At 48.2% G+C, this 23,524-nt stretch overlaps 1 protein-coding gene across 2 annotated transcripts in view; it reads left to right on the forward strand.

Moving 5' to 3' along the window:
• The first annotated feature begins 3,548 nt into the window (after positions 1–3,548).
• The window catches only part of PIK3C3 (phosphatidylinositol 3-kinase catalytic subunit type 3), a 259,170-nt gene continuing 239,194 nt past the window's right edge, over positions 3,549–23,524 (forward strand). For both annotated transcript variants that reach the window (XM_040336115.1, XM_040336125.1), the window contains exons 1-4: positions 3,549–3,711; positions 8,170–8,358; positions 12,506–12,649; positions 17,668–17,797. In XM_040336115.1, the coding sequence (XP_040192049.1) occupies positions 3,644–3,711; positions 8,170–8,358; positions 12,506–12,649; positions 17,668–17,797 (531 nt within the window). In that variant the 5' untranslated portion in view covers positions 3,549–3,643. The remainder of the gene's footprint in view (positions 3,712–8,169; positions 8,359–12,505; positions 12,650–17,667; positions 17,798–23,524) is intronic.

Below are 23,524 nucleotides of genomic sequence, written 5' to 3' on the forward strand. Positions count from 1 at the left end.
TTAGCTCCTGATGAAGCTCTATCTGAGCGAAACATGTTGGGCATCTTTGATACAGGTTTTCTTGTGGCTCTCTGTTGAGACTTTCATGTCCTTTGTGATGATATTGTGTTTGTTCAATCTTTTTAAAACAAATTTATATATGTAAAACAATAAATTGTTTTTTACCATATTTATCTATTTGACTTATTGATGTTGATTTTGACACCTTTAAAATCCCAGGGTTTGTAACCCTTCCCAATTGCTTTTTCAATAGTTTCATGGAATGTGGTGTCTAGATTTGACCTTCTGTGCCTCACAAACGTTGATTCTGAGAATGCGTGGATTTTTAACCGATGGTTGTGCCTACTAACGATCGGTTTTGACCTATCGGTTAGAAATCCATCAGTTAAATTTAAAGCAAGTTGGCTTTTTTTTAACCGATGGTTAAATAACCTATGGGGCCCACACACGATCGGTTTTGACCGATGAAAGCGGTTCATCAGACCGTTATCCTCTGTTTAACCTATCGTGTGTACGAGGCCTAAGGCCGCGTACACACGATCAGTCCATCCGATAAGAACGGTCTGATGAAGCTGACTGATGGTCTGATGTGCCTACACACCATCGGTTAAATAACCGATCGTGTCAGCAGGGCCGATCCTAGGGTCCCAGGCGCCTGGGTGCAGAAATATTTCTGGTGCCCCCCACGTGGGCGTGGTCATTTTTACTAACTCCTCCCCTTTACAAATGTTTCTATGGCAATGACTCAACCACAGAGATTCTCCCCCACAAAGTCTTCATTAACCTGGGATCCTTGCATGATCTCTTAACAATAAACAAAATACAGGAAGCGAAGCAGAGTACTTTATTGTGACCTGGAGGGGGGGCCTCTCTGATGGACACAGAGAGGGCTTCTGTTAGAGAGTCTGTTAGAAAGAGCCCCAGACACACTACAGACATGATACAGGAGATGGTCAGAGACTGCAGACATACTATAGGAGATGGTCAGAGACTACAGACATAGTACAGGAGCTGGTCAGAGACTACAGACATAGTACAGGAGATGGTCAGAGACTACAGACATAGTACAGGAGCTGGTCAGAGACTACAGACATTGTACAGGAGATGGTCAGAGACTACAGACATAGTACAGGAGATGGTCAGAGACACATCAGTTCTGAAATGACACACACCTATGCTCAGAACACTAGTTCTAGACGGACACAAACAAGGAGAGAAGGAGGGAGGGGAGAACTCTGCCACTTTGGCGCCCCAACCTCTGCAGGCGCCTGGGTGCAAAGCACCCTGTGCACTCTGCCTAGGATCGGCCCTGCGTGTCAGAATGCGGTGACGTAAAACACAACGAAGTGCTGAAAAAAACGAAGTTAAATGCTTCCAAGCATGTGTCGACTTGATTCTGAGCATGCGCGGGTTTTTAACCGATGCTTTTGCATACTAACGATCGTTTTTGACCTATCGGTTAGGCATCCATCGGTTCAATTTTAAAGCAAGTTCCTATTTTTTTGATCGAAGGATAACTAACCGATGGGGCCCACACACGATCGGTTTGGACCAATGAAAGCGGTCCTTCAGTCCGTTTTCATCAGTTTTGACCGATCGTGTGTACGCGGCCTAACAGGTTTTCTTCTAAGATTGCCCTGTATTTGTCTCCATCCATCTTCCCATCAACTCTGACCAGCTTCCCTATCACTGCTGAAGAAAATCATCCCCACAACATGATGCTGCCACTACCACCATGTTTCACGGTGAGGTAGGGTGACCACATTTCCAAACTACCATTCAGGGACACCCTCCCTTCCCAAAAATCAGCTTGTGTTGTAACGAATCACAGCACAGTGACTGGACACCAGAGGCGGGATTTATGATTTCTCCAATCACAAGCAGGGGGTGGGGATTGTGCTCCTCCAGGCATTCCCGGCCAGGCCAAGTACTGTCGGTGAGTAAAGCGGTGATGTGGCGGCCTTTTTGGGTGCATGTGATTGGCCCAGGGGGGTGGCTGTGTCAGTTTCATTCCGGGACACTGTATTGTCCTGGTATGAAAGTGCCCAGGACAGACCTGAAAAATGCGGGCCTGTCCCGGGCAATCCGGGACACGTGGTCACCCTAAGTGTAGGGTGACCACGTGTCCCGGATTGCCTGGGACAGTCCCGCATTTTTCAGGTCTGTCCTGGGCACTTTCATACCAGGACAATACAGTGTCCCGGAATGAAACTGACACAGCCACCCCCCCGGGCCAATCTGATGCCCCCCAAAAAAGGCTGCCACATCACTGCTTTACTCTCTGACAGTACTTGTCCTGACCGGGAATGCCTGGAGGAGCACAATCCCCGCCCCCTGTTTGTGATTGGACACAAGAGGCAGGATTTATGATTTCTCCAATCACTGTGCTGTGATTCGTTATAGCGCAAGCTGATTTTTGGGAAGGGGGATGTCCCTGAATTGTAGTTTGGATATGTGGTCACCCTAGCACAGTGGCGACAATAGGCATAGTGGGGACAATTGGCACAGTGGGGACAATTAAAGGGCACAGCGGTGACAATTAAAGGGCACAGTGGTGACAATTGATGGCACAGTGACTGTGTTTGATGGCATGGCACAGTGGTGACAATTAATGGCACAGTGGCTGCGTTTGATGGCATGGCACAGTGGTGACAATTGATGGCACAGTGGCTGTGTTTGATGGCATGGCACAGTGGTGACAATTGATGGCACAGTGGCTGCATTTGATGGGCACAGTGAGGCTGCAATTTTTTTTTCCGTTTGCGCCCCCCAAAAATTTTGAGCACCAGCCGCCACTGTGTAGTAATTAGTTGACCTCTGAAGGCAATTGGTTCCACTAGATTTTAGTTAGTGGTATCGGAGTAATGGGGTCTGAATACAAATTCACACCACACTTTTCAGATATTTATTTGTAAAAAAAAAACAAAAAAACATTTATCATTTTCCTTCAACTTCACAATTATGTGCCACTTTGTGTTGGTCTATCACATAAAATCCCAATAAAATACATTTATGTTTTTGGTTGTAACATGACAAAAATTTGGAAAATTTCAAGGGGTATGAATACTTTTTCAAGGCAATTTATTATGAAACAGCGGCTTGTAGTGTCCATTGGAAACTGTGTGACAGGATGACAACACAGGAGAATAATTGAAAAACAGGAAGTGACCTTCAAAGTGGCAGGATCACTAGGGATTATTTTAATGAAAGCTAAAAATATTGAACATTTCGTTTGATGTCTATTAACTTGTTATTAGAGGCCATTGCTGTGTGTACGGACTGAGGACTCTCCATTTATGAATCCCCTGACGTCATGTATGTAATAATATAACTTTATTATCTCAGGAGCATGACCAGCCGCCATAACTATAATATGTAATGATAAGGCGGGCTTCTATGGGCCAACCACAACATGGCGCTTTACTAAAGGGAAGACGCCAACCAAACACATGTCACGTGATAGAAGCATCCCGTGCCAGTCAGCTGACAGGCACGCTGCGGCCGTTGTCATGGTGACTGAAGGATTCCCGGAAGAGCACGTGCAGGGTCCGCCAATCAGAGAGCGCTGCCGGGTCGTGCCGGGTTCCGGGCTTGTTATTGTTTTTGTTTCCTGTCAGGAGGAGGAATACCGGGGAGGACCGCCATGGGGGAAGCGGACCGGTTCAACTATGTGTACAGCTGTGACCTGGACATCAGTGTGCAGCTCAAGATGTGAGTCAGAGACCTCCCCTCCCCCCCCCCCAATTCCTGTCATTGTATGTCTTCCCCCTCACCTGTCCCCCCCATACATAAGGCAACACCCCTTCCCCTTATCTGTCACTTACTCCACACCTCACTTGTCCCCCCCCCCATACCTGTCACCATACTCCACACCTCACTTGTCCCCCCCCCCCATACCTGTCACCATACTCCACACCTCACTTGTCCCCCCCCCCATACCTGTCACCATACTCCACACCTCACTTGTCCCCCCCCCATACCTGTCACCATACTCCACACCTCACTTGTCCCCCCCCCCATACCTGTCACCATACTCCACACCTCACTTGTCCCCCCCCCCCCATACCTGTCACCATACTCCACACCTCACTTGTCCCCCCCATACCTGTCACCATACTCCACACCTCACTTGTCCCCCCCCCATACCTGTCACCATACTCCACACCTCACTTGTCCCCCCCCCCCCCATACCTGTCACCATACTCCACACCTCACTTGTCCCCCCCCCCCCCATACCTGTCACCATACTCCACACCTCACTTGTCCCCCCCCCATACCTGTCACCATACTCCACACCTCACTTGTCCCCCCCCCCCATACCTGTCACCATACTCCACACCTCACTTGTCCCCCCCCCATACCTGTCACCATACTCCACACCTCACTTGTCCCCCCCCCCCCATACCTGTCACCATACTCCACACCTCACTTGTCCCCCCCATACCTGTCACCATACTCCACACCTCACTTGTCCCCCCCATACCTGTCACCATACTCCACACCTCACTTGTCCCCCCCCCCATACCTGTCACCATACTCCACACCTCACTTGTCCCCCCCCCATACCTGTCACCATACTCCACACCTCACTTGTCCCCCCCCCCCCCATACCTGTCACCATACTCCACACCTCACTTGTCCCCCCCCCCCCATACCTGTCACCATACTCCACACCTCACTTGTCCCCCCCCCCCCATACCTGTCACCATACTCCACACCTCACTTGTCCCCCCCCCCCCATACCTGTCACCATACTCCACACCTCACTTGTCCCCCCCCCCCCATACCTGTCACCATACTCCACACCTCACTTGTCCCCCCCCCCCATACCTGTCACCATACTCCACACCTCACTTGTCCCCCCCCCCCCATACCTGTCACCATACTCCACACCTCACTTGTCCCCCCCCCCCCATACCTGTCACCATACTCCACACCTCACTTGTCCCCCCCCCCCATACCTGTCACCATACTCCACACCTCACTTGTCCCCCCCCCATACCTGTCACCATACTCCACACCTCACTTGTCCCCCCCCCATACCTGTCACCATACTCCACACCTCACTTGTCCCCCCCCCCCCATACCTGTCACCATACTCCACACCTCACTTGTCCCCCCCCCCCATACCTGTCACCATACTCCACACCTCACTTGTCCCCCCCCCCCCCCATACCTGTCACCATACTCCACACCTCACTTGTCCCCCCCCCCCCCCATACCTGTCACCATACTCCACACCTCACTTGTCCCCCCCCCCCCATACCTGTCACCATACTCCACCCCTCACTTGTCCCCCCCCCCATACCTGTCACCATACTCCACACCTCACTTGTCCCCCCCCCCCATACCTGTCACCATACTCCACACCTCACTTGTCCCCCCCCCCCCATACCTGTCACCATACTCCACACCTCACTTGTCCCCCCCCCCCATACCTGTCACCATACTCCACACCTCACTTGTCCCCCCCCCATACCTGTCACCATACTCCACACCTCACTTGTCCCCCCCCCATACCTGTCACCATACTCCACACCTCACTTGTCCCCCCCCCCATACCTGTCACCATACTCCACACCTCACTTGTCCCCCCCCCCCATACCTGTCACCATACTCCACACCTCACTTGTCCCCCCCCCCCCCATACCTGTCACCATACTCCACACCTCACTTGTCCCCCCCCCCATACCTGTCACCATACTCCACACCTCACTTGTCCCCCCCCCCATACCTGTCACCATACTCCACACCTTACTTGTCCCCCCCCCCCCCGCCCATACCTGTCACCATACTCCACACCTCACTTGTCGTCCCCCCCCCCCCATACCTGTCACCATACTCCACACCTTACTTGTCCCCCCCCCCCATACCTGTCACCATACTCCACACCTCACTTGTCCCCCCCCCCCCCATACCTGTCACCATATGCCACACCTTACTTGTCCCCCCCCCCATACCTGTCACCATACTCCACACCTCACTTGTCCCCCCCCCCCATACCTGTCACCATATGCCACACCTCACTTGTCCCCCCCCCATACCTGTCACCATACTCCACACCTTACTTGTCTCCCCCCCCCATACCTGTCACCATACTCCACACCTCACTTGTCCCCCCCCCCCATACCTGTCACCATACTCCACACCTCACTTGTCCCCCCCCCATACCTGTCACCATACTCCACACCTCACTTGTCCCCCCCCATACCTGTCACCATACTCCACACCTCACTTGTCCCCCCCCCATACCTATCACCATACTCCACACCTCACTTGTCCCCCCCCCCATACCTGTCACCATACTCCACACCTCACTTGTCCCCCCCCCCCCCCATACCTGTCACCATACTCCACACCTCACTTGTCCCCCCCCCCATACCTGTCACCATACTCCACACCTCACTTGTCCCCCCCATACCTGTCACCATACTCCACACCTCACTTGCCCCCCCCCCCATACCTGTCACCATACTCCACACCAACCTGTCACCATACTCCACACCTCACTTGTCCCCCCCCCCATACCTGTCACCATACTCCACACCTCACTTGTCCCCCCCCATACCTGTCACCATACTCCACACCTCACTTGTCCCCCCCATACCTGTCACCATACTCCACACCTCACTTGTCCCCCCCCATACCTGTCACCATACTCCACACCTCACTTGTCCCCCCCCCCATACCTGTCACCATACTCCACACCTCACTTGTCCCCCCCCCCCATACCTGTCACCATACTCCACACCTCACTTGTCCCCCCATACCTGTCACCATACTCCACACCTCACTTGTCCCCCCCCCCAATACCTGTCACCATACTCCACACCTCACTTGTCCCCCCCCCATACCTGTCACCATACTCCACACCTCACTTGTCCCCCCCCCCATACCTGTCACCATACTCCACACCTCACTTGCCCCCCCCCCATACCTGTCACCATACTCCACACCTCACTTGTCCCCCCCCCATACCTGTCACCATACTCCACACCTCACTTGTCCCCCCCATACCTGTCACCATACTCCACACCTCACTTGTCGTCCCCCCATACCTGTCGCCATACTCCACACCTTACTTGCCCCCCCCCCATACCTGTCACCATACTCCACACCTCAGTTGTCCCCCCCCCCCCATACCTGTCACCATACTCCACACCTCACTTGTCCCCCCCCATACCTGTCACCATACTCCACACCTCACTTGTCCCCCCCCCCCATACCTGTCACCGTACTCCACACCTCACTTGTCCCCCCCCCCCCCCATACCTGTCACCATACTCCACACCTCACTTGTCCCCCCCATACCTGTCACCATACTCCACACCTTACCTGTCCCCCCAATACATAGTCCACCCTCACCTGTCCTTCCATACATACGACACCTCGTCTATGTGTCCTCCACACCTTACCTGTCACCATACTCCACCCCCTACTTGCTCCCCCCCATACCTGTCACCATACTCCACATCTTACCTGCCCCCCCAATACTTTAACTGTCATTGTACTCCACCTTTCTCTTCATCTGTCTACCTCCCCCCAGCATTACTTTTTCATTTGGACTTCTTTTTTCTCATTACCACTTGAGGACCGCCTTACGTACATTTACTGTCGCAGGGCAGCCCTTAAGCTCGTAATCGCGTACCTGTACGTCATCCCCTTCATCATCTCTGACGAGCGCCCCCACCCCCCACCTTCTGAACCATACCAGACAAAGGCCTCTTCCAAAAAACCTTGGCCTGTGGTTGTCGGCAGGCGGGGGGCTTGTTGGAATCTGGACGCCCCCTTTTAACAAGCTAAGGCCATGGCGACCGGCTTCCCAACCCGCTCCTTGGCAACCAACTATATACAGTAAATGTAAAATAAAAATAAAAAGCCGTAAAATCGTTGTTACAAAAATGCAGAAAGCACTGCAGAAACGCTCAAAAGCAACATGCATAGATGTGAATCCAGCATCTAGAGGGGGGAGGGGGGACCGAAAAAACAACAATTGACCCTTATAAGTTGATCCAAGTACATGCAATTAATATGAGGACTCGGATTAATCTTTTATTGTAAGGTAAATTGTGCCCAGGAGCAGAGACGTTTGTATCGTCATGAATGATGCGGCAGGTTTGGAAGTTTCCGGTTTCTCGAAGTTCTCTTTTTGTGTTTTTCTAACTTCAGAGGAAGTCTGGAAGGTAAGAGGGAACAGAAGAGCTACAAGGCGGTGCTGGAGGACCCCATGCTGAAGTTCTCAGGGCTCTACCAGGAGACGTGCTCAGACCTTTATGTCACCGGCCAGGTGTTTGCCGAAGGAAAGCCATTGGCTCTCCCTGTGAGGACATCGTACAAAGCCTTCAGTACCAGATGGAAGTAAGTCCTACATCGTCTTCTAAATGACTGTCTGTTTATTGTTACTATTTATTCACATTAACCACTTAAGGACCGCCTCCTGCAAATATACGTCGGCAGAATGGCACGGCTGGGCACAGGCACGTACAGGTACGTCCTCTTTAAGTGCCCAGCCGTGGGTCGCGGGCGCGCGCCCACGACCCGGTCCGAAGCTCTGTGATCGCGGCCGCGGGACCCGATCGCCGCTGGAGTCCCGCAATCGGTCCCCGGGGACAAGAAGAACGGGGAGAGCTGTGTGTAAACACAGCTTCCCCGTTCTTCACTGTGGCCTTGTCATTGATCGTGTGTTCCCTGATATAGGAAAGCACGATCAATGACGTCACACGTCCAGCCCCGCCCCCCTACAGTTAGAAACACATATGAGGTCACACTTAACCCCTTCAGCGCCCCCTAGTGGTTAACTCCCAAACTGCAACTGTAATTTTCACAATAAACAATGCATTTTTATAGCATTTTTTGCTGTGAAAATGACAATGGTCCCAAAAATGTGTCAAAATTGTCCGATGTGTCCGCCATAATGTCGCAGTGACGAAAAAAAAATCGCTGATCGCCGCCATTAGTAGTAAAAAATATATAATTAATAAAAATGCAATAAAACTATCCCCTATTTTGGAAACGCTATAAATTTTGCGCAAACCAACCGATAAACGCTTATTGCGATTTTATTTTACCAAAAATAGGTAGAAGAATACATATCGGCCTAAACTGAGGAAAAAAAAATTATTAATTTTAGGGAAAAAAATTTTATAGCAAAAAGTAAAAAATATTGATTTTTTTTTCAAAATTGTTGCTCTATTTTTGTTTATAGCGCAAAAAATAAAAACCGCAGAGGTGATCAAATACCACCAAAAGAAAGCTCTATTTGTGGGAAAAAAAGGACGCCAATTTTGTTTGGGAGCCACGTCGCATGACCGCGCAATTGTCAGTTAAAGCGACGCAGTGCCGAATCGCAAAAACTGTCCGGGTCCTTTACCTGCATTTTGGTCCCGGTCTTAAGTGGTTAAAGAAACTCTGCTAAGGACTAGTAACATCTAAGCTGGTCTGTATTGCACAACCCCAAGTCTAATTTTTGAAAAACCATCCCCCACTGCCCAAAAATGTAAAACGGGTGTTTATGTGCTCAATGTTCATATATATATATATTGTACATTTCCTCCGGGGGCCACGTGTCATTTACCTGCTGCCCTGTGGGGGGCATCATCACATAAGATGGGCTGATAGTACTACAGGGCTCGGCAGTGCTAGCATGTCATATCATACGTCCTCCTCCCTCCGCAACTGCCAGAAGAAGAAGAGTAAGCTGATGTCAACGGACTGGCTAGAAGACTACAGAAAAAAGGTATGCATGGGATTTTTATTTTTAACCACTTCAGCCCCAGAAGATTTGGTTGCTCAATGACCAGGCCGTTTTTTGCGATACGGCACTGCATCGCTTTAACTGACAATTGCGCGATCGTGCGACGTTCTACCCAAACAACATTTTTTTTCCCCCACAAATAGAGCTTTCTTTTGGTGGTATATGATCATCTCTGCGGTTTTTATTTTTTGCGCTATAAACAAAAAAAGGGTGTCAATTTTGAAAAAAAAAAAGCTAGAGCAACAATTAAAAAAAAACAAATAAAAAAAAACGCTATTAGGTGGATTCAGAGAGAGTTAGGCCGGCATATGAGTAGATGCGCCGACCTAACTCGGAATCTGCGCCAACCTAAGTTTAAGTGTATTCTCAAACTGAGATACACTTAAACCTAGCTAAGATACGACGGCTTGCGCCGTCGTATCTTATGGTGCAATATTTAGGCTGGTCGCTAGGTGGCGCTTCCATTGCGTTCGGCATAGAATATGTTAATCACTAGATACGCCGATTCACGAACGTACGTGCGCCCGTCGCAGTAAAGATACGCCGTTTACGTAAGGCATTTTCAGGCGTAAAGTTTTTCCATCAAATAGCTGGACTAGTAATGTTAAGTATGGCCGTCGTTCCTGCGTCGAAATGTGAACATTTTACGTCGTTTGCGTAAGTCGTCCGTGAATAGGGCTGGACGTAATTTACGTCCACGTCGAAACCAATACGTCCTTGCGGCGTACTTTGCCGCAATGCACACTGGGATATGTACACGGACGGCGCATGCGCCGTTCGTAAAAAACGGCAATCACGTCGGGTCACAGTTAATCTACATAAATCACGCCCCCCATCCTCATTTGAATTTGGCGTGCTTACTGCCGGCCTATTCACACTACGCCGCCGTAACTTAGCAGGCAAGTACTTTGTGAATACAGCACTTGCCTAGCTAACTTACGGCGGCGTAGTGTAAATACGATACGCCGCCGCAAAGATGCGGCGCTCTACTTGAATTTAGCTATATCTTTTACTTTTTGCTATAATAAATATCCAAATAAAAAAAAAAAAAAAAAAAATGTTAAAGCGGAGGTTCACTCTCAGAGAGCACTTTTTCCCCTTAGCTTCATGCTCGTTTTGTCTAGGGGAATCGGCTATTTGTTGTAAAATATGACCTGTACTTACCGTTTACGAGATGCATCTTCTCCGTCGCTTCCGGGTATGGGCTGCGGGAATGGGCGTTCCTTCTTGATTGACAGTCTTCCGAGAGGCTTCCGACGGTCGCATCCATTGCGTCACGATTTTCCGAAAGAAGCCGAACGTCGGTGCGCAGGCGCAGTATAGAGCCGCACCGACGTTCGGCTTCTTTCGGCTAATAGTGACGCGATGGATGCGACCGTCGGAAGCCTCTCGGAAGACTGTCAATCAAGAAGGAACGCCCGCTCCCGAAGACCCATACCCCGGAAGCGACGGAGAAGATCGCTCTCTACAACGGTAAGTAATGCTCGGATTTTAAAACAACTAGCCGATTCCCCTAGACCAAACGAGCATCCATCTAAGGGGAAACATTTATTTTTTTTAATAAATGGGTGAACTCCCGCTTTAAATACATTTTTTTAAACAAATTTTTTCCTCAGTTTAGTCCGATATGTATTCTTCTATATATTGTAAAACGTGGCATCAGAGCTGCTGTGTGCCACAGGGTCCTGAGGGTGGCCAGGATATTCAGACCACTTTCACACTGGGGCAGCGGGCCTTTTTCGGCCGCTAGCGGAGCGCTTTTTACCCCAAAGAAGGGGTTAAAAACTCCTATGCTGCAGCACTTTCAGGCAATTCAGAAGCACTGCGCATTCATTGCAGACCACCCCAAAGATGGTACTTTTTTCCAACGTCCCGCAAGCCCCCCACCCGGGTATAAAAGCATCTATTGTAATGAATGGGAGGCAGTTTTTAGGCGCTTTACAGGCACTGGCCCGGATTTAGATACATTTGCGTAACTTACAGCGGCAGGTCCCATATTCAGAAAGAACTTGCGCTGTAAGTTATGGCGGCGTAGTGTAACTGGGCCAGCGTAAGCCCGCCTAATTCAAATGTGGAGGAGGTGGGCGTGTTCTATGTTAATTACTCGTGACCCCACGTAAATTACGCTTTTTACGAACTGCGCATGCGCCGTCCGTGGACGTATCCCAGTGCACATGCTCCAAATTACGCCATATCTGGAGATACGCCGTCGTAACTGCTTTCTGAATCCGGGCCACTATTTCTAGCTCTAAAATGCCTGAATACTGCTTCAGTGTGAAAGGGATCTTAGAGTTGGTTCACCTTTCTTTAAAGTGGTTGTAAATTTTAATTTTTTTATCCTATTGCATGCTATGCCTCGTCCCGACGAGCTCGCATACATGGGCAGGGCCCTCGTATGAAAACGGTGTTAAAACCACACGTGAGGTTTCAGCTGTGGAAATTATGGTGCATCCCTAGTATAAATCTCTGTCTGCCGGCAAACACAGTGATCCATCCGCACTCCTGGGAACGTGATGATGTTCACATGTAACTCCTCCCTACTCGTTTCGTCATAAATGACGTCTTCCAGGGCACATCACAAACAAAGGATTTCCCAGCACACTTACCAACTCCTAACATATCCTGGCAGAATGGGGTGATTTGTCTTTTCACAATGACTGGAGGATAACAGGTTGTCTTCTTCTAGTGTATTGTATCTGCATGATATATACATTGTGGTTTATACATTGTGTGTGTGTGTTGATGTTTCAGCTGGAACGAGTGGCTGAAGCTGCCAGTGAAATACGCCGACTTACCCAGAAACGCTCAGGTGGCGCTGACTATATGGGACGTATATGGACCCGGGAAGGCCATCCCTGTGGGAGGAACAACCGTGTCACTGTTTGGAAAATACGGGTAAGATAATGGAAAAGAGTTGTAGATCAAAGCTGAACTCCGGCCTTCTCTTCAGTCTTGCACAGTTGTAGCGGCTCCTCTCCTGGACTGGAATGGCTGACTCTGATTTCACTGCACACTGTGAGCTTCTCACTATGTGCAATGGAAACTGCAGCAAGTCATATGGTATCAGGGCTGAGGAGTACTGAGGCAGGGTGTTGTGATGTTTTCAGGAAGCACCCTGCTGGTCCCTCCTACCGACCATGTCCATGGAGAAGCACAGAGACCCAGGGATCACATTGCTGGGTGTAAAATAAGGTATGTAATGAAATTGTATAAAAGTTTTACTTACAAATGTCATTAGCATGTTGATGGGGTAAGGGGGTTAGGAAAGAGCAAATATAAGTAGATTAAAGCAGAGTTCTACTCACTTTTACAAGGTGGTCTTTAAGGGTCACTAAAGGATTTTTTTTTTTTTTAGCTAAATAGCTTCCTTTACCTTACTGCAGTCCTGGTTTCATGTCCTCATTGTTTTTGCTCTGATCCTTCTCTGTTCTCTGAACACTTCCTGGTTGTCTGTTTCCTGATGAAAAAAGTCATGGGAGCTTTCTCTCTGTGGTCACTAATCAAGGAGGTGTGATTACTGTGTGTCTAAAACCCCTCAGCACCAATCAGTTTTGTTTTACAAACCATCACTGCCCTGTATTGGCTCTTTGTCTCTGTTCATCGCAGAAGCATGAAACAGCATGCAAAAACGAAACTGAAACTGTAGGTACATTATATGATTGATTTTTATCTGTTTTTAATCATTTTTAAAAGGAATCAGTTACCTATTATGTCTCGATACCCTGGAAACAGTCATTTCAGCAAAAACATTTTAACTCCTTTTAAACTAACTCCACCCCTCGTTTTTGGATCTATTTTTTCCTTACCTACTTTCTTAGAAAGAATAAATTTACTTCCGGCCTAGCCTGGCCGCAGCACAGTACGTCACGTCCTCTTCTGCGACAAGCCCTCCTCCTGCTCCTTCCCCACTGCCTTCTGGGACCTGTGTGTGCATCTCTCAGAAGACAAGCTGGCCATTCACAAAGCTCCGTGCGACTTGCACATACGCAGTAGGAAACAGGATGTCAAGCCTGAAGGCTCCACTGCCGATTTTCCCTTAAAGGAGTTGTAAGGGAAAAAAAATTTTTTCCACAAAGATCTGCCCCGGCGCATCGTATCCAAGATACGCTACGCCGCCGTACCTTACCTGGCTTTAAATCGAATCCATAAAGAATTCGCGCCATAAGTTACGGCGGCGTAGTGTATCTCAAGGGGCGTAACGGCGCGGAATTCAAATCAGTGATTAGGGGGCGTGTTTCATTTAAATGAAGCGCGTCCCCGCGCCGAATGAACTGCGCATGCGCCGTCCCTAAATTTCCTGCCGTGCATTGCGCTAAATGACGTCGCAAGGACGTCATTTTTTTTTAACATCCCGATTCACGGACAACTTGCGCAAAAAAAAAAAAAAAAATTCAAATGAAACGCGGGAACGACGGCCATACTTAACATGGCAAGTCTAACTATACGCCGCAAAACACCAGCTTTAACTATACGCCGGAAAAAGCCGACTAGAGACGACGTAAGAGAATGCGACGGCCGCACGTACGTTCGTGGATCGTCGGAAATAGCTCATTTGCATACTCGACGCGGAAACCAACGAGAACTCCACCCAGCGGACGCCGAAGTATTGCATCTAGGATCCGAAGGCGTACGAAGCCGTACGCCTGTCGGATCTAACCTAGATGCTGTCGTATCTTGGTTTGAGGATTCAAACCAAAGATACGACGCGGGGAATTTGAAAGTACGCCGGCGTATCAGTAGATACGCCGGCGTACTCGCTCTGTTGATCTGCCCCACAGTAATCACACCTCCTTGATTAGTGACCACAGAGAGAAAGCTCCCAGTACTGTGGTTATCAGGAAACAGACAACCAGGAAGTGTGGAGATCAGAGAAGAATTACAGCAACTTGAGAGCAAAAACAAACAATGAGGACATGAAAACAGCACTGCATTAAGGTAAAGGAAGCTATTACGATAAAAAAAAATCCTTTACAAACCCTTTAAGCCTCATACACACAACACACAATTGTTGGCGGACAATTTTATGCTATCCCCGTGGAAAATCCGACAACAATTGTCTAATGGAGAGTTTAAATGGTCGGATTTTCCTCCAACGGCCTGTCATCACACAATTCCCGTTTGGATAATCCGATTGTGTGTATGAGGCTTTAGTTGTAATGGCAGTGCCTGCACACGAGACGGTGGACGGACAGGCTCCCTGGACAGGTAAGTGTCCTTATTAAAAGTCAGCAGCTACAGTACTTGTAGCTGCTGACTTTAAAAAAAAAAATTGTGACTGGAACTCCGCTTTAAACTTTAGATTTGAAGCAATAAAATCTAGGTAAAAAAAAAAATCTTGCTTTGAGTTTACTAATTAATGGGTAGCAACCTGTTTATTTTTTATTAAAGGCCCGTTCACACCGAACTTAGGTGGTTTCATTTGGGATTGCACTTCCAACTGCATAGACCCTAAATCGGTTGTTCTGTTCATGCACATACTGTACATCCTTTGTGTGTGAATATTTTTATTTTATATTTTTTATGTTCAACCAGCAGGCTGGTCAGACTCCCCCGCTGCGCTATTTAATTCTGATAGCGACTAATTCTCCCCCCCCAGCAGGACTATTCAACAAAAGCCGGTGGACTCATGTGTTGAGCAAAGAGGGGCTACCCAGCGACCTTTAAAGCCTCGTGCACACTGAACGTTTTTTTTTTCTTCTTCTTTCTGCCACTAAACGCCCCCTTTATGTTAGCCTGTGTGTCTATGCACACATAGGCCCAGATTCACAAAGCACTTACGCCGACGTATCTCGAGATACACCGCGTAAGTGTAACTATGCGGCATCGTATCTGTACGCCGTGCCCACAATCTGAGATACGCCTGAAAATAGGCTGCATCCGACCGACGTGACGTCGCCTATGGAGATTTTAAAGGGTGAAAATTCCACGAGCGGACGCAATTTTAAAGCGTGACATGTTGGGTATCAATTTACTCTGCGTAACATTATCTTTCACAATATAAAAAACATGGGATAACTTTACTGTTGTCTTATTTTTTAATTAAATAAAGTGTATTTTTTTTCCCCAAAAAGTGCGCTTGTAAGACCGCTGCGCAAATACGGCGTGACAGAAAGTATTGCAAAGATCGCCATTTTATTCTCTAGGGTGTTAGAATAAAAAATATATATAATGTTTAGGGGTTTTAATTAGAGATCAGGTCACAGAAGGAAGCTTGGGACTTCACAAGGCCGCAGCCTCAATTACTGGCCGTCGCAGGCCCGCCGCGATCGCGTGGCGGGGGAGGTGGTGGCGGCGCACGGAGACACCCACCTCCGGATGCACCTGTGCCTCCGTGCGCCCCCACCTCCCCTGCCGCGCGATCGCGCAGGCCCGCGACAGACAGTAATTGAGGCCGCGGCTTTGCGGCCTTGTGAAGTCCCAAGCTTCCTTCTGTGACCTGATGGCCGGTAATTAAGGCCTTGTAGGCTGCAAAGCCGCGGCCTCAGTTACCGGGGGGCGCCAGGTCACAATTTCTTGTCGCAATTGTGACCTGGCGCCCGGATATTGTCGAGCCCTGTGTTAAATGTATTATTTTGGCCAATAAAATGCATTAACAACCTTGATGCTTGATGCCTGTTTAACGCGCCTACGCGCTTGTAGAACCGTTAGACACTTTTCCATCGTCAGGCATTTTTTCTGCCAAAACGCTGCTGCCAGGAGGGGAGGCTTCTAGGAGAGTTTGGAAAACAAGGCCTAAAAAGGTTCCTGCACTTCTTTGATGCGTCTTATGGTTAAAGCGGTGGTTCCCCCTTAAAAACAACTTTTTTTTATTCCACTGCCCCCCCCCACATTACAATCGAATTAAGGCTCTTATTTTTTTTTTGCTGCTGTACATACCTTGATACAGCATCTTCACCCGTGCATCCGGGTTGCGAGTCCCGCGGGAGTGGGCGTTCCTCACATGCTGTTGATTGACGTTTTGCCCAAAAACGAGCTCTCCCCCCGTCGCGTAAGCCGCGTCACGGTTGGCGAAAGGAGCCGAACGGCGAGTCGCCTTTATACTGCGCATGCGCATCGCCGTTCGGCTCCTTTCGCCAATCGTGACGCGGCTTACGCGACGGGGGGGAGAGCTCGTTTTTGGGCAAAACGTCAATCAACAGCATGTGAGGAACGCCCACTCCCGCGGGACTCGCAACCCGGATGCACGGGTGAAGATGCTGTATCAAGGTATGTACAGCAGCAAAAAAAAAATAAGAGCCTTAATTCGATTGTAATGTGGGGGGGCAGTGGAATAAAAATAAGTTGTTTTTAAGGGGGAACCACCGCTTTAAGAAAACCATGTTTTTTTTTTTCCCCCAACGGAATGTCGACTCAAACTTGTGTTGCATACACACTGTCACACCAAATTCGAACGTCAAGAACGCGATGACGTACAACACTACAACGAGCCGAGAAAAATGAAGTTCAATGATTCAGAGCATGCGTGGTTTTTGGTGCGTCAAAATTGCAAGTTGCACTGGACAAGGGGGTCTCAGCGGTGTGAACTGAGGCTTTGTTTTCAGGCCGGCTGCAAAACACTGGTGTGTTGTGTTGTTTCTCAGCATGTCATCCAAATCAAAAAAGAGCCCCCCTAGAGAGACATAAGTGGTCCTGTATACAATCAATGAGCGTCGTCTCTCTGGTACAGGAAGTCTTTTACTTGGATGAACACCAGATACAAATAAAGCAGCAAAAAAGTCAAAGAAAATGAATGCAGCCACCAAATGTATGGACTAGTAAACTGCAATATAAAAATATATATATATATAATTTTTTTGTTTCTGGATGCTCTTTTTACTAGACCTTTCATTGTAAGAGATTTGTTTTATAATCCAATGGTCATCTCTAATACTTTGAATGGAGTCCTCATTTTCAGCTATTTTATGTTGCTGCAGGATGTTTCGCCAGGGAATGCATGACTTGAAAGTTTGGCCAAATATTGAAGCTGATGGATCGGAACCAACGAAGACACCAGGAAGGACGAGCAGCTCCATATCTGAGGATCAGATGAGCAGACTGGCCAAGGTAACTCTCTATGACCCAGTCTATCATTTCCAAAGTGATTGTAAAGGTTTATTTTTATTAAAATAATAAAATGTTATACTTATTGGCTGTCTGCAATGGTTTTGCACAGAGCATCCTCGATCCACCTCTTCTGAGGTCCCCACGCTGGCAATTCTGCCTCCTCTTCTCTGTGTGCCGCCATAGGAAGCCATTTCCTATTGTGCACTTGCAGGCTCGATCCTGAGCCACGCTGCCTGCATCCACAGACAGACAGCCCAGCTCCCTCGTTGCAGGATTTGATTGCCAACTGCTATCAATCTGCCCTGTGAGGAGGGAGTGGTGCTCTTGGGCACAGCGCTGAATCGAGATCGGGCTCAGGTAAGTATAAAGGGGGCTGGCAGGGGAAGCTGTATGCAGATTTTTTTTTTTAGCTTAAAGCGGAGAATGCACTAAAAGATGCGTTTCACTTCGGAAACATGTTACATGTTCCATCCGTTCTGTACTGCCAGTGTTAATTTAGTCAACAAAAGGTTTTCGTCAAAAATGTTGTCAGCGGCATTTTTACAGTGATGAAAACGAAACTCAAAGTACAACACGTTTTCATCCTATGACTAAAATCAAATCCGTTTTCGTTAAGGCAAGGAGGGACGTTTACCCTCATGAACTACCATATTTATCAGCGTATAACACGGTGCGTGCGCGTTGTACGCCGATATTTGTTTTTACCAACAGAGGGGCAGGGATCGGGCGGGGGGATGTGTTGCCTGCTGGCCGCCCCGCCCCGCATCTCTTGGCCCTTGGACAGCACTGCCAGCATAGTCTAAAGTTAGGAAAGAAATCACTGCCAGCCCCTTCTCCTACATTGCTCCTCCTCCTGTGTCACTCTCATTGTAAGCTTCTAAATACCTCAATAGCTCCATTCTTGTCGGTCGCTCTCCTCCTTGCGCTCCTCCTCTGAGTGTTACTTTAGATTAGAGGAGGAGAGCGGTCACATGGCCATCCATGAGACGTCAGAGGAGAGCAGTCATGTGACCGGGTCAATGAAATAATGGAACTATTGAGGTATTTAGTGACTTTGATGTACAATGACACGGACACCGGAGGAGCTGTGTGTGAGAAAGGCATGGCAGTGATTATTCTTACCTTTAGAGTATGCTGGCAGTGCTGTCCCAGGAGACTGGGGGTCTCCTGGTAGTGGGGGGGGGGGGGGGGTGGCTGTGTAATGTGGTGGGGGGCTGTGTGATGTGGTGGGGGGCTGTGTGATGTGGAGGGGGCTGTGTTTGGGGGGGGGGGGGCTGTGTCATTTTAGTAGACTAAAATTGGACTAAAACTAAAATGGCATTTTAGTCAAAGACTATGACTAAAACACTTGCAGAAGACTAAAATTGGACTAAAACGCCAAGACTAATGCCGCGTACACACAACCGTTTTTCATGACGAGAAAATGCCATTTTTTAAATTGGTTGTTTAAAACGGTCGTGTGTAGGCTCCAGAGCATTTTTCTCGACGAGAAAAATGGCCATTAAAAATTTAGAACATGCTCTATTTTTTTTCTTGTTGTGAAAAACGGTCGTGTGTAGGCTTTAACGACGGGGAAAAAACACACATGCTCAGAAGCAAGTTATTAAAAGGGAAATTTGCATAATCTGCCCAAAGGGGCCTTGTGTATGCAGCTATCGAGTCACAATCATCCTGGACCTGTCTGACTCCTGATCCCACCGTCCGCAATTACTTTTCAGTCGGCATCAGCAGTGCACTGGAGTGGCAGTGCATTAACATGGTCCCCACCCATCCACCTCGGAGCCTTATTGTACTTACACTGCTGCTGGGACTTGTAGTTCTCCATCTTCTCCTGGAGCTCAGGTGCATGCAATCCACCATCTTTGTCCAGTTTTTCTCTCACTGCTGGGACTTGTAGTCCCATAGATAGTGGATTGCATGCACCTGAGCCCCAGGAGAAGATGGAGAACTACAAGTCCCAGCAGGTTATAATATAAGGCTCCGAGGTGGATGGATGTCTGGACACCCATCCACCATGGAGCCTTATATTATAACCTGCTGGGACTTGTAGTTCCCCGTCTTCTCCTGGGGCTCAGGTGCATGCCATCCACACCCATTCACCTCAGAGCCTTATTGTATGTATAACCTGCTGGGACTTGTAGTTCTCCTGGGGCTCAGGTGCATGCAATCCATCATCTATGAGACTACAAGTCCCAGCAGTGAGAGAAAAACTGGACAAAGATGGTGGATTGCTTGCATCTGAGCCCCAGGAGAAGATGGAGAACTACAAGTCCCAGCAGGTTATACATACAATAAGGATCTGAGGTGGATGGGTGTGGATTTCATGCACCTGAGCCCAAGGAGAAGACGGGGAACTACAAGTCCCAGCAGGTTATAATATAAGGCTCCATGGTGGATGGGTGTCCAGACATCCATCCACCTCGGAGCCTTATATTATAACCTGCTGGGACTTGTAGTTCTCCATCTTCTCCTGGGGCTCAGGTGTCCATGCTGCCAAAATTAACACTGCACATTCAAGTAAATAGGGGTGTGCTGCAAATGTGTGTTTGTCTGAAAAAAATTTGGTTAAAAGAGGTGGTGAGGAGGTGTCGCATCGCTTCCTCACCATCAGTAGCCTCTGGAGCGCAATCCAAACTCGGATCGTACTTCAGATGCATGGGAGGTTTAGACCCATGTCTAAATCTACCCTCTTTATATCCATTGCCCGGCACTTTTCGAAATAAAAAAGCAGCATTCGTCTTCCCCCCAACTCTTTTCCCTGCATACTTTTCATTCTATGGTCCAGTGCTGGTCCTCTTCTGGGTTTATTTATTACAGCAATTTATATAGCAGCGCTTTACATGCATCAACTTAGGCCCAGATTCACAGAGAGCAAGGAGCACATTACGCCGCCATAGAGCAAGCACTGTACGCTACGCCAACGCAGCGCAGAGAGGCAAGCATTGCATTTAGCAAGCCAGTGCTCCCAACGCTGCGCCAGCGTGGCATGGGTTTCGAAGTCGCACGCTGGCGTAGGTTGAAGTGGGCGTGACCCCATGCAAATTATGTAATGGATGGAGCCTGCTGGGCTGCTCCCACCCTCTTCTGTCTCTCCTAGTACAGGATGACTGGTCTTGTCTCCGCCCCCTCCTGTAGTGTTCTGAAGGCACCCTGTAATGGGTGGAGCCTGTTGGGCCCCTCCCACAGCTCTTCTGTCTCTCCTTGTACAGGGTAACTGGCCTTGACTCTGCCCCCTCCTGTAGTGTTCTGCATGCTTCCTGTAATGGGTGGAGCCTGCTGGCCCCTCCCACAGCTCTTCTGTCTCTCCTTGTGCTGGATGACTGGTCTTGTCTCTGCCCCCTCCTATAGTGTTCTGCAGGCAGCTTGTAATGGGTGGAGCCTGTTGGGCCCCCCTCCCACAGCTCTTCTGTCTCTCCTTGTACAGGGTAACTGGTCTTGACTCCGCCCCCTTCTGTAGTGTTCTGCATGCACCCTGTAATGGGTGGAGCCTGCTGGCCCCTCCCACAGCTCTTCTGTCTCTCCTTGTGCAGGATGACTGGTCTTGTCTCCGCCCCCTCCTGTAGTGTTCTGCAGGCAGTTTGTAATGGGGTGGAGCCTGCTGGGCTCCTCCCACATTTCTGCTCTCTGCATAGGCTCTGTACAGCACAGTGAGGATGCATCTGAGTTTGGAAAGGCATTTGGTGCACAGAGTGGATTAGTATACTTTGTGGCTATTAAAGAATATTCTGTATTTAAAAGAGAGTTTTTGTGCCCAGAGTTCAGCTTTGTCATTCTGCTTTGTTGGATCCGAACCCCTCACAACAATTTAGTGATAATCCTCCCATCTATCCGTCATCTCGCTGTAAATCCCCTCATTTCACAGCAGGGTTCAGTATTCCTCCCATGGCAGCCGTTAGACGCATTTCGCTTTTTTTATTTTTCTCCCTTTTTATCTATCTGCGCCCGTCTGTTTACGATTTTCCTCTTCTTGGCCTTTGCGCTCTATGAAAAGCGCTGAGGTTTATTTGGAGGGAGAGGATTTGAGCGACAGATGGGGACAGACCAGAGCCGTAAATATGTCCAATATTCTTCTCCTCTGATTTACTGCATCAATAAAGGGCGGCTTTGTTTTCATGGAATAGCAGCTTTTTTTTTTTATAAGGCCAGCTCACCTTCCCATTAAAGAAAAAGCTAATTAAAGGCTTCTCTTTATGGCCGCGGGATAAGGGGGAAGGTTTAATGGTATCGGGGGCAGCGGCGGCACAATCATATCTTCTGGTGGCTTAACCGCCACTGTCTCTTTTTGTCTGGATTTTCTCTTCACAATTAAAGGAGACGTGAACCGTAAAGAGAACCGGTCACTAGTGGGCTTATGCAAGAATGCCATGATCCAGTCTTAACCCTTTCACGACCAGAGCTCATTGAAGCCCAAATTAGACAGCACCCGTATGCAGGGCCGCTGATAGAAATCATGGGGCCCCGTACAGCCTACCTGACGGGGCCCCCTTTAGCTCCACCCCTGGCCCCGCCTTGAAACTGTCTCTGCAGCACGTTACGGGATTGGCGGCATTGGTAGGTACCTGGAGAACCGGGGGGGGGGGGGGGGGGGGCTGCCGTCTGAAATTGAGAAGCGGGAGGGGGGCCCTTTACAAATTGTTAATAAAAATTAAAAAATTAAAATAAAAAAATTATATATAATAAATAAACATTTATTAAAAAAAAGGGGGGGGGGGTTGCCTTTCTGGGCCCTTTAATTAAAAAAAAAAAAACATTTATTAAAAAAAAAAAAAAAAGGGGGGTTTGCCACATGGAGACCTCATGAGCCCTTTAATATATATATATATATATATATATATATATATATATATATATATATATATATATATATATATATATATATATATATATATATAGGAAGGAATAAAAAGGAAAAAAAAATGAAATAAAATAATATGAAAAAAAAAGAATTTATAAAAAAAGGGGGATTGCCATCCGGGGCCCTGGGGACCTTTAATAATAATATGAAATAAAAAAATATATAAAAATGTATTTATTTTTTTATAAAAAAAAGGGGTGTTTTCATCCCGGGCCCTGGGGATCTCCGGCCCCCTGGGGACCCCCGTACCCCTAAGAAAAAAAAAATTATAAAAAAAGGGGGGTTGCCATCCGGGGCCCTGGGGGCCTTCAGACCCCTGGGGACCCCCGGACCTCTAAAAAAAAAAATGGCCCTTTAATAAAAATTAAAATAAAAATATATTAAAAAAAAAATATTTTTTTTTTTATAAAAATAAATAAAAAAAAGGGGAGTTGTCTTCTGGGACCCTGTGGGCCCTGCCCGTATGCGTGACCAGAACTCTGTGAGTGAGTGAATGACTTGTATAGCGATACAAATGAGAACTCAATCGCCTCAAGGCGCTTGGTATCCATTTTTATCCTTATCCTTCAGAAGAGGTGGGTCTTCATTTTTTTTTTCCTGAAGGCCTAATGATTTTCTTTCATTCGGATGTTAGTTGGTAGAGCGTTCCACAGTCGGGGTCCTTGGACTGCGAATCTTCGTTCTCCTTTAGACTTATAGCGCGACTTCGGGATTTGAAGTAGGTTTTGGTTGGTTGATCGAAGAACGCGATTGGGGTTGTGGTATTTTATTTTCTCGCATAAATATTGGGGGGCTTTCCTGGAATTCCTTGTGTACATTTGTGAGAGAGGCAGAGGGCCTTGAATTTGACCCGATCCCTCACGGCTAGCCAA

This window comes from Rana temporaria, chromosome 1 (genome assembly GCF_905171775.1).
Source record: "Rana temporaria chromosome 1, aRanTem1.1, whole genome shotgun sequence".
NCBI classification, from domain to species: domain Eukaryota; kingdom Metazoa; phylum Chordata; class Amphibia; order Anura; family Ranidae; genus Rana; species Rana temporaria.